The 15,438-nt window shown below is 54.4% G+C and overlaps 1 protein-coding gene across 7 annotated transcripts in view; it reads left to right on the forward strand.

Annotated features, from left to right (window-relative positions):
* The first annotated feature begins 671 nt into the window (after positions 1-671).
* Positions 672-15,438, forward strand: part of TTLL1 (TTL family tubulin polyglutamylase complex subunit L1) — a 28,430-nt gene continuing 13,663 nt past the window's right edge. The window contains exons 1-8 of one of the 7 annotated variants that reach the window (XM_087868645.1): positions 672-827; positions 4,486-4,518; positions 6,185-6,279; positions 6,717-6,790; positions 8,069-8,169; positions 9,005-9,121; positions 14,087-14,295; positions 14,970-15,150. In XM_087868645.1, coding sequence (XP_087724771.1) covers positions 9,009-9,121; positions 14,087-14,295; positions 14,970-15,150 — 503 coding nt within the window. In that variant the 5' untranslated portion in view covers positions 672-827; positions 4,486-4,518; positions 6,185-6,279; ... (1 more) ...; positions 8,069-8,169; positions 9,005-9,008. Of the gene's footprint in view, positions 828-935; positions 1,054-4,485; positions 4,519-6,184; positions 6,280-6,716; positions 6,791-8,068; positions 8,170-9,004; positions 9,122-14,086; positions 14,296-14,969; positions 15,151-15,438 lie in introns of those variants that run through there. The other 6 variants (XM_045779953.2, XM_087868642.1, XM_087868643.1 and 3 more) reach the window with 6 other exon arrangements.

Consider the following 15,438-nt stretch of genomic DNA (forward strand, 5'->3'; position numbering starts at 1 on the left):
TAGTTTTAAATTGCTCAGGAGGCCGAGCTCCCTCTTTCTTACAGAGAGTTTACAAAATGTAGTTTGAGAAGGGGCGCCTGGGTGGCTCAGTCCTTAGCGTCTGCCTTTGGCTCAGGTCATGATCCCAGTGTCCTGGGATCAAGCCCTGGATTGAGCTCTGGGGAAGCCTGCTTCTCCCTCTCCCGCTCCCCCTGCTTGTGTTCCCTCTCTTGCTGTCTCTTTCTGTCAAATAAATAAAATCTTTATATATCTATATCTTGAGAAACTAGATCTGCTCTATGCTCATGGGACACTTCACAGATGAGGTGACCTTTGAGTACTGATTTTACATTTACTGATTATTACGAGTTGGGCACAAAATGTCACCTAAGGACAACAAACCCTGCGAGGTCAGCGCTTACAGACACGGAAGCTGAGCACAGGGGACCAAGGGCGTCCAGACCCGGGGCCCGATTCATCACATGGCTTTGCCTCCCACTGTCAGGTTCAACCTCGCGCCTCGACTTTTCTCGATCTCATTTCTGGGCCCTGAACGCTGTGAGCCTCCCGGGCATGCACCGCCGTCTCTTCTAGGATCTCCACCTAGAGACAAGCCAGAAAACTGTGACCCCGGAAGCAGTCGCCGCGCCAGCGACCGCGTCTCGGTTGCCAGAGCACTGCTCCGGAAGTACAGCGCGGCGCGCGGCGGGCCGGTCCGCGGGGCTGCGGGTGGCGTCCTCCTGCAGGCGCCGGAGTGGGGCTGGAGGCGGGGCCAGGGTGCGGCGCGGGGCGCCCTGCTCGGCGCTGCTCGGCGCTGCCCGGCGCTCCTCCGCGCTGTGCGCCCACAGGTGAGGCACCGCAGCCGAGGCCGCCTCCCCGGACGAGGGTGTGGCCCGTCCCGGGTGGGCGAGTGCGCATGCGCGAGCGAGTGTGGGCGCCGAAGTCTAAGCGGCCGCGACCGTGTGGTTTAGGTGCTGCTTGCCGGACCCGCGTCCTCCAGGAAGACTGCGCTGACCACTGTGCCCCTGGTTTTCCTCCGAGTTCCTGTGACTTTCCCTGTGCTGCCCGCGCTTTGTAATTGCATTCTGATTGATATTGGTTATCCCAGAATTTCATGGTTCCTAGGCTTTTTCCATTCATTTGCAGTCTGTATTGTTTCTATTGGCATCTTTTGCAGGGTGCGGTGTACCTGTGGCGACAGCTCTAGTTAGGAGACAGATTCGTGTGCCCCGCCCTGCTTGCCCTTCTCTGCGGGATTGGACCTGGGCATCGCTCCTCCCTGTTTGTCAAAGGGTGTGGGAGGCGGAGGTAGCCGTGCGCCCCATAGAGTAGCGGGGGGCGTTACAGGGGTCTCGTTCTAGAAGGAAAAATATCTTATTGTTGTAAGCAGGTTAGGGGTTTGCAGAGAGGTTCTTTGTTCACGACAATATGTAATGAGCACATTTCGGTGCTGGGTTGTGGCAATTACAAAAAGATTGGTCTTGCTCTGCGCCCAAGGAATTACAAGCACTGCTGAATAGTTACTGTAGAGCGTGGAACTGTCTCCCAGTGGGGTGTGGAGATAGATGGTGGCGATCAAGCTGTGCCAAAGTCATCATTTACACTACTATTATTTTCTTTAAAGATGGTACTTTCCCCTTTTCAAGGAAGACTAGCTGGAAAGAATCGAAATGCCCTCGAATCCTGACCTAGAGGGGACTTTGTTGAAAGTGATAGTGACCCAAGTGTTTGGGGTAGTGGGGATGGGGACAGAGAGGGCTCCGGTTGGCTGGACCCAGAGAAGTGCATTCATGCTATGAATGTAACTTGTTCCCTCTGCTTGCTGTTTCTCCTGAAAGGTTGTCCTGGCTTTTGTCTGGGAATAGTCATAATTCCGGGAAGTGAAAGGCTTTTTGGTAAAGTTCTGTCCTCCTGGGGTTATAGGTACGGATATTCCCTGAGATGTTCCCTCACTCAGTGGAGATCCCCTAAACTCCAGCTCTCCTACTTCAGGCCCCTGGAAAAACTGGAAGTCTGGGGGTGTTTGTGTACCGTTTTCTCTCGCCTGCAGGTCTGACAGCCTCTGTCGGGCTGGGCCATGCCTGATTCACTGCTTGGCACAAGCAGCACTTGTTTGATCGTATGCAGAGGGAATCCACCTCTTTATTTTTGTTAGTTCATCAAATATTGATTGAGCACCTGCTATTATTAGACGCTATTCTGGATGCTGGGGGTTCAGTAGGCAGTAATGCAGAACAACATTTCTGCTCTCCCGACGTGAGATATGTATGTCAAAAACAGGTAATCACCAGGGAACCAAATACATGAACTAGATCAGTTCTTCTCATACTTGAGCAAGGGTAGGAATCTCACCTGGGAGCTCATAATATACAGATTCCCAGGCCCCGCTCCTAAGGAGTTCGAGTGTGTGCATCCATGTAGGGGTTGCAGTAAGCGCAAGAATTTGTATTTCCTTTTTTTAAAAAAAATATTTATTTATTTGAGAGAGACAGAGATAGAGCACGAGCAAGAAGGAGGGCGAGAAGCAGGCTCCCCATTGAGCAGGGAGCCCTTTGTGGGCCTTGATCCCAGGACCCTGGGATCATGACCTGAGCCAAAGGCAGATGCTTAACTGACTGAGCCATCCAGGCGCCCCCCCCCACCCGCTTTTTTTTTTTTTTAAGATTTTATTTATTTAGTTGAGAGAGACAGAGACAGTGAAAGAGAGCAAGAGTGGGGAGGAGAAGGAGAAGCAGGCTCCCCTGCCGAGCAGGGAGCCCGATGGGGGTCTTGATCCCAGTGCCCTGGGATCATGACCTGAGCCGAAGGCTGACGCTTCACCGACTGAGCCACCAGGTGCCTAAGAATTTGTATTTCTAACGGGCTCCGGGTGATGCTGGCGCTGCGGGTTCATGGGCCATGAGTGTGCGCTGGACTCAACAATCGTGTGCAGCCCGAGTGCCACAGAGAAGTAAAGTGTGATGAGTGGGGAGCATTGAGATTGACATTGGGAAAGCCACTCTGAGGAGTTGACCTTTGAGAAGCGGTCAGATGTGGGGGAGAGCAAAGCCTTAAGACAGGATGCAACTTAGTGGGTGTGAGGAGCTGAAAGGTGGCCGGGGCTGAAGAGGGCTGGTGGGTGGGGAGGGTGCTGGAGACAAAGCCCAAGAGGTGATGGGGAGCTCAGGTCACGTGGGGCCCACCTTTAGGTAATGGGCAGACTGATGGCTGTATTCTGGGGGCAGTGGGAGCTCCTGGAGGCCTATGAGCAGGGTGAGGTGATTTGCTTTGTGCGTGTGAGAGGGTCAGTCTGCTGCCTGGCAGAGAATGGGTGCGTGGGGTGATGATGGCGCTAACCTGGAGCCGGCTGTAGTCGTCCAGGGTTACGGCGACGCTAGGGAGAGACACAGACAGATCTGGAATCTTCTGGAGTAGAGCTGGCACAATTTGCTGCGGATGAATTAATAGTCACTTCCCCGCCAGGACCACAGCTGAGCTTTGTTGGATTGTGAAGGCCCCTTGCTGCCGGGGCTTCCAGCTTGTTAAATGACTCTCTTGCCTCCCTGGATCAAGACTGTCCTCGGGTACCTTGTCCCAGGCAGCTTCACGTCTCCTGTCACCGACCCGGCACAGAGTGGCTCTCAGTGCTGAGCGGGTGGGTGAGAAGCTAGGCTGTCGAGGTGCAGACCGCCAGGGCTGTCCCCGTGGAAACCTGTCCTCAAGCTTATGAAGGTCCTGTCCACTGGCCCCGGGAGAGGGACCCACATCACGTTCTGAAAACAGCCAGCTGCCCGCTTTGAGAATGTCTTTCCCCAGCTGACGTACCTCGGGTGGTGACAGCCCACTGGGACTCGAGCACAATCAGCATAGAGATCAGCACACAACCAGTTCTGTTTCTCTGGGTTAGGATTTATGGTGCCCAGTTTTGGTTTTTAATTTTTTTTTTCAAATTTTTATTTAAATGCTAGTTATACAGTGTAATATTGGGTTCAGGAGTAGAATTCAGCGGTTCATCAGTTACATACAACACCCAGTGCTCATTATACAACACCCAAGTGCCCTCCTTCATCCCCATCACCCATCTAGCCCATCCCCCACCACCCTCCAGCAACCTTCAGTGTGTTCTCCATCGTTAAGTCTCTTACAGTTTGTTTCCCCCTCTCTTTTCCCCCCTCCTGTATGTTCACTTGTTTTGTCGTGGTTGTTGTTCACCTGTTTTGTTTCTTAAATTCCACATATGAGTGAAATCATGTGGTATTTGTCCTTCTCTGACTTTTGCTTAACATAATACCCTCTAGTTCCGTCCACGTGGTTACAAATGGCAAGATTTCATTCTTTTTGATGGCTGAGTAGTAATTCCATTGCATGTGTATCCACATCTTCTTATCCCTTCCTCTGATGCTCAGTTTTGAAAGTAGCTGACCGAGTAGCTTAACATTCAGTTCACGTGAACCATCAGTGCGGTTACCCACCAAGTTCATGACATGGGATTGCTAACCTCACCTTTTTTTTTTCCCCCTGTTTTAGGAGGAAGTAACAGGAGAACAATCTTGACATCAGGTATTTCTTCGTTGATTTTTCTAAGGGAAAGGGCTTGGTATTTTTTAGAGTTGGGAAGGAGTCAGCCCTGACTTCTGTGCTGTGGGGGCGGGTCAGCTGGTTCCTTTGTCTGTGCTGCAGACCATTTCTGAGCCCCCTCACTGTGGCCGGGCCTGGCTGAGTGCTGGGGGACAGAGCCCGATCAGCCCACCCCCTGCCCTGCAGGGTAAACAGACCGTTGACACTGTGGAAGGGAGGCAGTGTGGGTGTCCACAGGCTGCAGTCTGTGCTCTGCCTGGTACTCTTGGAGCCCTACTTTCTCCATGAGTAAATGGGGCGAATACCTGCCTTCCAGCAGCACGCGAGCCAACAGGACGTACGCACTAGAGAAGAATATGCACAGGGCGCCCCGCCCTGCGCCTGACGGATCCTAGGGCTTCATACAAGTGGTAGCTGTTGTTTTGGGTGATAACAGAAATATGGAGTTACTTCCTCCATGAGGGCGGGCTGACCTCCAGTGCCGGACAGGAGCCCAGAGCCCCGCAGGCCCACTGAAGGTAGGGGCTGAAGTGGAGGAGTGTGCAGGGCTGAATCAGGGAGAGCTTCAGGGCACCTCAGGGAAAGCCGAGGCGCTTGTTTCAAATCCAGTGAACCGTGGTGTGCCACGACCACACCTGCCTGACCTCGCAGTAGTCTCAGCCATACTGCGAAGGACCTGTGGCTTTCATTCCCACTTTTTTATGGGGGAAGTGGAGGCCCCAAGGAAACTTGCGAGTCCCCGTGGACGTGTGAGCCCGGGAAATGAACCGAGTCTCCAGGCTTCGGGTGCGGAGGAGCTGCTGTCCCTCCTTTGGCTTTTCTGAGGCTGCCTTGTCATTGGTTCTCAGTGGTGGTTATCATGCTGGTTTGGTGCGTTTCTGGAAAGAGGTCCTGCGGGGTCTCTTTAAAGGAGAGTTGGCCTTAGTTCATGTCTTTTTCTTCTTTTTTTAACCAGAGATAACTGTTTTGTCCTTTTGCTCATCACTTTGTCTCCCACACATATTTAAACCTCTTTATCGGTATAAATTTCTTCTTTTTCTTCTAGTGCCTAGGATTGTTCTTTCTTGTCATTTCTTGTATTAGTTTCCTAGGGCCGTCCTTTCAAAGTGCCGTGAAGTGAGTGGCTCAGTGAGGCCAGAAGTCTGAAATCAAGGTGTTGGCAGAGCCGTTCTCTCTCTGAAGAATCTAGGGAGAATTCCTTGCCTCTTTCAGCTTTTGGTGGACCCAGACTTTCCTTGGCTTGTGGCTGCATAGCTCTCATCTCCGCCTTCATGTTCATGTGACCTTCTTCCCTGTGTGTCTGTGTGTCCCTGCGTCCAGATCCCCCCCCCCTTTTTTTGGAGTAATCCGTGTGCCCATTGTGGGACTTGAACTCATGACCCAGAGATCAAGAGTCACATGCTCTACTGACTGAGCCAGCCAGGCGTCCCTCAACATAGCTTTTTTGGGGATAGAGTTCAACCCATAACATTTACAGGGAAGTAACTCCGAAAGCAGAGAGTCAGACCAAAGGACTGACCCTTGGGGAATGTGTCTGCTCCCTCACTTTCGCACGGAGTAGGCGTCGTTTGCCTCCGTGTGCCAGCGGGCTGGGTACTGGAGGTAATGGACTGTGAGCATTGTTGCAAATGCTCATACCTAAATCTAGAAAGAATCGGTGGGATACGAAGGAAGCAGGTGACTGAGAGAGTCCTCGCCTCGCACACTTACAGAAGGAAAGTAGACAAGAAACGAAAACGCAAGGTAGGAAGTTCTGTGTGCAAACAAGGGCGGCAGGAGGGGTCTACAGAAGGTTCGGTGGAGGGAAAAGGCGAGGAGAATGGCTCCCTGGGGGCGGTGGCCTTTGAACTCACCTTTGTGATTGGCGGAGCGGGATGAGAAGCCGGGGGGAGGGCCGTGCAGGTGGACAGCACCCCGATTGCGCCTGTGCGCGGAGCAGCAAGGCGGTGGGGTGTTCGGCCGAAGCAGGGGGCGGGTGAAGTGAAGGAGTGACAGGGAGGCCCCAAAAGTCACAGAATTCAGAAATACGTCTCACAATAAGAAAAGAGCCTCAAGGCATCTTGGGGCATGCTCTTGTTTGGCGCCCGCGGAACACAGTGCTCCTCGCGGTTTTGCTGTGTCCACAGACTGTCCCTCGGTCCTGTGCTGTGTGCATTTGCCTGTGTGTGCATTTGTTCCAGGTACGAGCCCCAAGCAGGAGTCCCTGAAGCTGAAGCGAAATCGGACGTGCCTGTTGGCTCCAGAAGTACCTATGGTGGGTGCAGCCTGAGAGGCCGGTTTGCTTAGCGCCCCTGGTCCCAGACGGCGGAAGGGGGGGGGGCGGCAAGAAAACCCCGCCTCCGAGGCTCCAGGTCCCACGCAGTGAAGTGAGCATGAGAGTGTCTGCCCGTCTGTCTCACTGGGTTTGGGGGTCCCACCCGGGAAGCACTTCCTGAGTTAAAGCACGGCCGTGAGGGGCCCTGCTGGGTCACCCCAGTGGGTCAGCACCCGTGCCAGGCGGCGGTGCCCTGAGATGTGGGATTTCAGCGGGGGGTGTGGGGGACGGTGGTGGTGGTATGGGCTTGCCTGCCTGGGGCGTGGTTCTCCCCCCAAAAGCCTGAGTCTGCAGCTGGACTCTAGGGGGCAGAGTCGGAGCAGGGTTGGGCAGGGCTGCCGGGCTGCGGGGCTGAAGTCCGGTAGAGGAACAGTAAACTCCCCGGGGCTCCGCGTGGGTTTGGACGCTGGCTGGGGTTTGCTCGGTGAGGGGTGTGGGGTGACAGCGCGTGGGATTCCGCTCCGGTGCTGCTTCTGCCAGCATTTCTGTGAGGCGGCTGCTGCTGACTTTCCCCATTAGCAGCCTCCTATTGTCATAGGGCTGCTTGGCGTTTTGCAGAGGGCGATTCCGTGTCTTCCTTACCTTGCCCCCGTGGTCATGGGCATCATCCTGCTGAAGGCCAGGTTCAGAGGGAGGCAGCGGACTGTGTGAAAAGAGGTGGCACTTCAGAGTAGGGTCACCTGGGTTCAAATCAGGGCTCCATGACTCCCTTCAGTCTGAGTCTTACAGAGGCTCTTAACCTTTGATCCTCAGCTTCCAAATCCGTAAAGTGGGCATGATGGCAACAGTTGTACCAAATATTTCTTGAGTGCCTTCTACATGCCAGGCACTGTTCTCAGTGTTCACTCATTTAATCCTTACTGTAACCCGGTGAGATGGGTAGATGCTGTTGTTACAAATAAGGGAACAGAAGTTCAGAGAGGTTAAGTAACTTGCCCAGAGTCACACAGCTTGTGCGTTTCAGAACTGGGCCTTGAACTCGAGCTCTAGAGCCATACTCTGCCACAGTCCCACCTCTGTGACACCGCCATTGCTGCACAGGGTGAGGAGGAAGTGGGCTGATTTTGTGGGAAAGCTCCACAGGAGTGCCTTCTCTCACCCTCTCCCGAGGCAAGGCAGACCTGGGTCTCCCATCTTTTAACTTTTTCCAAGTCACACAGTGGTGCTGACAGGCCTGGGGCCATAGTCATTCTGAACAGAGCCTCTCCCTTGTGCCAGGTGCAATGCTAGGCCTGGGCCCAAAGCAGCGAAGAAGAAAGCCAGCTCCCCGCCCTCTCTCAGGGACAGGAGTGCAAGAGTACCGAGCGGCTGTGTACCAGGTCTGGAGTCAGGGAGCCTTTGTGGAAGGAGTAACATTCACTTATGCTGGCAGATGAGTGGGCAGAGAGGGAGGGGGGGGTGCCACAGGCACAGACACCCAGCATGTGCCAAGGCCCTGAGGCAGAGTGTGGGCAGACAAGTCCAGTGTGGTGAGAACACAGCAGGTGAAGGAGAAGCAGGCGAGGGCCAGGGGTCTGCGTACCTTAAGTGCACTGGGGAGCCACGGAGGCTAGTAAATGGGAGTGATGTGGTCAGATAAACACTTAAAGGTCACCTGCACTTACAGAGAGTGAATTGGAGCAGGGCGGGGGAGGAAGCAGGGAGGTAGAGCACTGGAGGGGATTGGGGGGGCTCATGTTGGGCTAGGCTCCCACCCACCCTTCGGAAGCCAGCGCCAGGGCCCCTGCTCAGTACGGTCTTCCCCAGCTACCCTGCGTGGGCCACCTCCTGCCTCGGCTCTCACAGCCCGGGTGCCACCTCCTTCTCGTGGCTCCTGTCGCAATGGCAACGCACGTCGGGTGGTGATGATTTGATTGCTGCCTTTCTCCCCCAGTAGGCCAGGATTTCTTAGTCTTGGCACAGTTGACATTTTGGCCTGTGTGACTTGCTGTGGGGGGGACATCCCGTATGCTGTAGGGCGTGGGGCAGCATCGTGGCCTCTACTCACTAGGTGCCAGAAACATCCCTACGCCCAGCTGTGACAACAAAAGACATGGCCAGATGTCTCGGCTGGATGGCTGAGAACCACGACCCGGGCAGGTGGAGCTTGGGATGTGCGAGGGGAAGTGTCTCACTGTTGACATTTCCAAGCTCTAACAAGTGGACTTCTTCCAGGATTATGGCAGGAAAAGTGAAATGGGTCACTGATATCGAGAAGTCAGTGCTGATAAACAACTTTGAAAAGAGAGGATGGGTCCAAGTGACAGAAAATGAAGACTGGAACTTTTACTGGTAAGTAGAAAAGCAGGGTTTGGTGGTTTTGTCCGAAGCCGGCTCATCAGTCTTGTGAAAGCCGGTAGCCCAGGCGCGGCTGCGCTCTCGAGGGGCCCTCCCGTTACACATCTTCCGCCCCAAGGCTCCTTAGGAGCACACGACGGGAAAGCCCTTGGTTCGTCCATGCTGTGGAATGTTCCCACACTCCCGGGTGTCAGCCTGGCGTCGGAAGTCTCGGGGCAGAAGCCGGCATGGCTGAGAACGCTTGGGCTTGGCTGAGAAGCCAGAGTCCCCTCCGGTTGGCGTTCTCAGTCAGTGCCTTTGCCCGGCGCTGGGGAAGGGGCCTGTGCCTCCCTTCGCTTCCTGTCACATGGCGAAGGGTGCCGGTGGGACTGGTTGGCGGCAGCTGAACAGCGAGTGACTCGAGGGACAGGGAAGCCGGATTTGGCACTGACTGCCTGGTGGTGCTCCACCCAACCAGAAACACGGGGCTGTCCCAGACTCCTGCCCCCGCCCTGCCTCCCCTGTCTTCATGGGGTGAGGTCCTGTGTCCTCCCTTGTCCAGGCCTGGGCTGCTCCCTGCCTCAGGGCGGCCTCCACCCTCCGGCAGGGTTATGTGCCAAAACACAGCCTCCCATGGTCGCCTCTGCCGTCCCCAGGCCTCTGCAGCTCCTGCACCCCGAGCATTGGGTGAATCTTTGAGGAAGGAGGAGCTGGTGGGTCTCTGGAGGCTTTTTTTTTTTTTTTTTTAATTTTAAGATTTATTTATTTATTTTTCAGAGAGAGAGAGCACAAGCAGGGGGAGCCGCAGGCAGAGGGAGAAGCAGGCTCCCCACTGAGCAAGGAGCCCCATGCGGGACTTGATCCCAGGAGCCTGGGATCATGACCTGAGCCAAAGGCAGACGCTTCACCAACTGAGCCACCCAGGCACCCTGGAGGCTTTTTCACCCTACGCCTCCACCCTCCCTGAGACCGTTCCCGGCTGCTGCCTTGAGAGATGCCACTCGGCCTCTTTGCAGCCAGCTCCTTCTCCCTCACGCGCCAGTGCAGCTGTCGGCGCCTTTTCTCCTGTTGACCTTCTAAGAGATTCTTGCTTCTGCGCCTTTGTAGAGGCTGTGCTTTCTGCCCCCTTAGCCCAGCTGTGAGAGGTGCGATGCATCCAGCGCTTAGAGGTCCAGACCCAGGAGCCGGGTCATACCCGGCTTCCCGCCCTGGCTCCCCCGATGCTGTCTGTGTGGCCATTAGCAAAGGACCTGACCTTTCTTTGCAAGTACGGTTGTTCGAAGTTTGACTGAGTCAGTACAGCCCAGGGTGGGGCATGTGACGGGGGCTCGGTGAGCGTGTGCCGTCGCTGTCCTTCACGCACCAGCGCGGGCTGCCGGCCCCGGAAGCCGCCTGTGTCTCTCCAGACTCCCAGTGCACTTTCCCATGTCCAGCGAATGCTGCGTGCCGTGGTTTGTGACTTCCCCGCCCGTGCCCTCCTTACATGTGACTGCGAGCCTCATGACAGTGAGGACCTTGTCTGGCTTATCCCAGCGTCCTGGAGCCTGGCGCTGGTCCGGCTGCAGACGAGACCCGCATCCAGCTTCCCTCTGCGGCGATCAGAGGGATGAGCCTTTTTTTGCTGCTCTGGCTTTAAACCAAACCCCTGTGCTTTAAACCAAAACCTAATTTCTCTTGAAGCGCATGGCATGCCCGCAGAGAGCATTTATGGAGAAATGCGGCATCCAGGTGTGGTGTGGCATCACGTTTCTATTGTTCTCGAAGGCAGGAGGAAATAATGGGGCCAGAGCCCTGTTTCCATAGGAGCTCTGAAAGAAAGGCTGAGTAAGAGTGTTTTGTAGGGGCCCTTGGGTGGCTCAGTCGGTGAAGCGTCTGCCTTTGGCTCAGGTCATGATCTTGGGGTCCTGGGATCGACCCCCAGGTGGGGCTCCCTGCTCAGCAGGGATTCTGCTTCTCCCTCTGCCCCTCCTCCCCACTTGTGCTTGCTCACGCGCACTCTCTCTCTCTTTCTCAAATAAATAAGATCTTGAAATGTCATTAAAAAAAAGAGTGTTTTGTACTTACTGCTTTGTGTCCCACGGCTCCGTGCCATGGGCTTAGCTAGCACTCAGTCGTTTCGGCTTCTCTGAGTGATTAATCAATGCTCGGGGAGGGTGCAGAGCGCCTCCCTTCTTCATGCCACATAAGCATTTTGGAGCTAGTCTTAACGAGAGAGAGAGAGAGAGAGAGAGAGAAAAGAGTGGAACCTTATAACCTTGGATATTTGATCTCTGCAGAGCTCCTGTTTTAAGTACTAAGCGTCCCATCAAGTCTTAACAATTGGTTAAGGTAAAATATTAGCAACAACTAAATATTAAATGGTTATAGGGAAAGGTACCCGCGTTAACCCGGCGGATTATGGCACAGCCATTAAAACAACCGTGACAGTTCTAAGACAGCTTGGAAAATTGTATCACAATAAAAATGAAGAAAATGTGATCACAGCTTGCGTATGCAGGAAGTAGGAACAACGTGAAACACGAAAGCCATGGCTGTCCGTAGAGTGGGTGTGTTAGTTATCCGATGGCCAGACACCACAAAACTTTGGGCTCAAAACAACCATTTTTATGGCACATGCGTTTATAGGTTTGGCTCGGTGGTACTTTCGGACCAGCTGGACTGAGTGGGTCCTTCCTGGGCTCACCCGTGCATCTGCTGTCGCTTGGGGCGTGGGGTCAGCTGGGACTTGTCTGCTCTTGGGTGCCCTTGGCTAGGACCACAGCGGCTTCTCTCCACAGATCTCTCCCATCCCTCCGGCTGGCGAGCTTGGGCTTGCTCTCCTGTGGTGGCGAGGGTCCAGGAGGGAGGGTGGAAGCTCTGAAGGCCTTTCAGGGCTAGTCTCCAAGCGGCACACCATCGCTTCTGCCGCATTTTTGGCCAAAGCGAAGGCAAAGTGAGACGTGTCTGGGCCCAGGCCTTCAGAAACTAGCAGCTCCCACTTGCTTTATGGGAACCCTCTGCAGGAGTCCCAGGCCGCCACGTGAGAAGCCTGACCCCCTGGGACTGTCTTGCTGGAGGAGCCGTGCAGAGGGGTTGTACGTGGTAGTTAACGCTCTGCCTGGCCTTCCAGCCATGCCCGCCAAGGAGCCAGACATACGCACGAAGCCTTCTTGGACCCTTTGGGTTGAATCATACACCGAATACCCCTGCGTGGCCTCGGTCTGTGCCACAGGGAGCAGAAGCCCGCTCCCCTGAGCCCTGGCCCGAGTCTTGATCCACAAAACCACGAGATGTGATTCAGTGGTGGTTGTCTTAAGTTGGTAACACGGGGCAGTTTGCTTTGCCATAGTAGATGCCCAGAACATATCTTGTCCCATGGCCTGAGGATGGTCGGGAACCCCCTCATTATTTTGAAAATTGATAAATAAAGGGAAAGAATCAAGCATTTCATTAGTCTTTCCTGTATGAACTGTCAATGAAGGGTATCTTCTTATAGAATTCTTCCTGCTAATACACGAAGGAGAAATGAAAGTGTAGAAATACACTCATTTTGCCTCCCTTAGTGATGTAAGGGTCTGGCCCTGCCTGGTATGGGAGCCATTAACCACAGGGCTGATGGGACCCTAAATGTGGCTGGTCCAAATGTAGATGTGCCCTGCAGCTCCTCAGGCCTTGGGGTCTGACTCCTGATTTACTGGCAGCATGTGTTGGGGGGAGGGGGCGCCAGTGCGGCCATGCTAAGTAAGGAGCGCGGGAGGACCCCTGGAGGACCCCTGGAGGATGGGTGACCCAGGGTCTTCAACAAATAAATAGCATAGAAAAAAAGGAGGGAGAATACAGACTGAAAGAGCCGGGGGAGAGAGAAACACATTAGAAGGCCTGGCCCTTCTTTGCACGAGCTGTGAAAAATAATATCTATCAGACACCTTGGGAAATGTGAGCATGGATTAATACTTGACGATACTCAGAAATGCCTATTTTTTTTTTTTTAGTTGTGATAACAGTATGAAGTAGGATATATACTATAAGAAAGAGTTCTTAGCGATTAGAGATTCCGGCAGGAATGTTTTGGGTGGGACGCTGAATCTGGAAATCACTCCCAAATAAGCCGGTGCCGTGGGGCGTGGGTGGGGTGCGATCAAAACAAGTCTGGCCGTGGGCCACAGCCGCCGACGCCAGTAATGGGGCTCTCGTGCGCTTTTCTCTTTGCTCTTGCGTGTGGTCAAACTCTTCAATAATAAGTTTTAAAACTCCCATTATTCTAATGATCATAGAATCGAAAGAAACCCTTTGGGTGCTCGAGGCCCCCTGTAGGTTGGTGCCCGGGGTGGATGGGGTGGATCGGGGCCAGGAGCGAGAAGCCACAGACAGCCCGCCTCACCTGTGGCCGTGGCTCCCTAGCGAGGGCTGGTCCTGTCCTTCCTGCTCCCTCCCTGCTTCTCTGTGGGGTTAGGAGGGCCGAGGGGATGGCAGGGAGACTGGTTTCTTAGTGGATTAGAAGGGATCCCTTTCTCTTTCACCCCTCCTCATTTCTCTCGAGTGCTGGCCCATCCGAGGTCTCTGCGAGAATATTGAGTATTGACCCAGGGCCCTCATGTCACCCTGCGATTCTGATTTAAAGCCGTCCCTGTCCTTCTTGACGTTAGGTGAGAATAAATGATTTTCCTGATTTCGGAGTCTGGAAGAGGTTCTGTCATTGGCTCGTTACCCACAGTCAATGGTACCCTTGATCGATAAGCATTCTGGAACATCTGCTCTGTGCTGGGGAGTGAAACCATCCACTGTAGAGACTCGGAGCAGTGCCCGCCTCCAACAGTTCCGGGCCCAGCCACTCGCCGGACACCGCCCTGTGCCACACTGGGCCGGGTGTCGCCTGGCCCGGGTGCTGGGGGTGGGGGGAACGGGTAAGCCCCTCCGGTCGCCAGCTTTCACAAGAACTGCCACCGCGTGGACCTGCTCTGAGCTTTTGCCCTGCACGCCCCTGCTGTGCTTCCCTTTTAGGATGAGTGTGCAAACCATCCGAAACGTTTTTAGTGTCGAGACTGGCTATCGGCTCTCAGACGATCAAATAGTCAACCATTTTCCGAACCACTACGAACTGACCCGGAAGGACCTGATGGTGAAGAATATTAAAAGATACAGGAAGGAGCTGGAGAAGGAAGGGAGTCCTCTGGCAGAAAAAGACGAAAATGGGAAATACCTCTATCTGGGTTTGTGCCTTTCTTGCTGGCCCCATGTTTCAAACAAATCCCTGAGTTCCCTAGTGATGCCAGGTACCGAGATGGTGACATGTTTGTACCGGCTGGGCTGGGCACCTCTTTCATTCCACGAGTCTCCAGAATGGCAGGGCGGGGGCTCACGTTTGGATCTGAGTTTCTAGGAGCGCCTTGGGAACGTGGTGCACGTGAGGGAGAGCGCGTCCTCAGTGCCCAGATGGAGGGAAGCTTGTCTTACGCTGCAGGCTGCATTTCGTCTTGCAGGCTCATTACTGCATCTGACGGTTCCCAGGAAGTGTGTCCCGGTTCCGGTCTGGTGGTAAAAGCTGGACTGTTGGATAGTTTCAGAATCCCTCTACACACCTGGGAAAATTAGATAACCAGTGTCTCGGGGCCTCAGTTTCCTCATCTGGTAAATGGGAATAATAGGACCTAGCCCACAGAGTGCTCTGTGGATTAAATGTTTGCGAAGTGCTTAGCACACAGGTGATAAGGTTATTGTACAGGAATTGAATGGCAGAGGGGCTTGTCCTTTCGATGCTGGCTTGGGGAGGGGGACGGGGGGGGCACCGTGAAGCAGACGCAGAAAGGACAGTGGCTGCGTTTTCCTGCCTGGGGCCACCTTGGGCTGGCTCACCCACAGCTGTCCCCTCTGTTTCCCCTTTCAGACTTCGTTCCAGTCACCTACATGCTGCCCGCCGACTACAACCTGTTTGTGGAGGAGTTCAGGAAAAGCCCCTCCAGCACCTGGATCATGAAACCTTGCGGCAAAGCCCAGGGGAAGGGCATCTTTCTGATCAACAAGCTCTCGCAGATCAAAAAGTGGTCCCGGGACAGCAAAACGTCTTCGTGAGTGCAGGGCCCACCCATCCTGGGGGCTTCCAAGTTAGGAGTTCCGGGCCGCCTGTCAGGCTTGCCTGGGGGCTGGGGACCCTCGCTTGCTTTTGTAGGCGTGTGGCATTTGCCACGTGGCGCCATGGCAGGGTTCTGTGGCTGCAATCATGTGGTTGATTGTAGGATCCCACCTAAGGCAAGTTGCAAAGGGAAGTGGTGTGTGAACCAGCATACGGTCACAGGAGCAGGGACCTTGTGGGCCATCTTTGTTCTGGAAGTTTCTGTGAGACCCGCTCAGTCCTG

The sequence above is a fragment of the Ursus americanus genome, chromosome 17 (genome assembly GCF_024610735.1).
Source record: "Ursus americanus isolate L20-20 chromosome 17, mUrsAme1.1.p, whole genome shotgun sequence".
In the NCBI taxonomy this organism is placed as follows: domain Eukaryota; kingdom Metazoa; phylum Chordata; class Mammalia; order Carnivora; family Ursidae; genus Ursus; species Ursus americanus.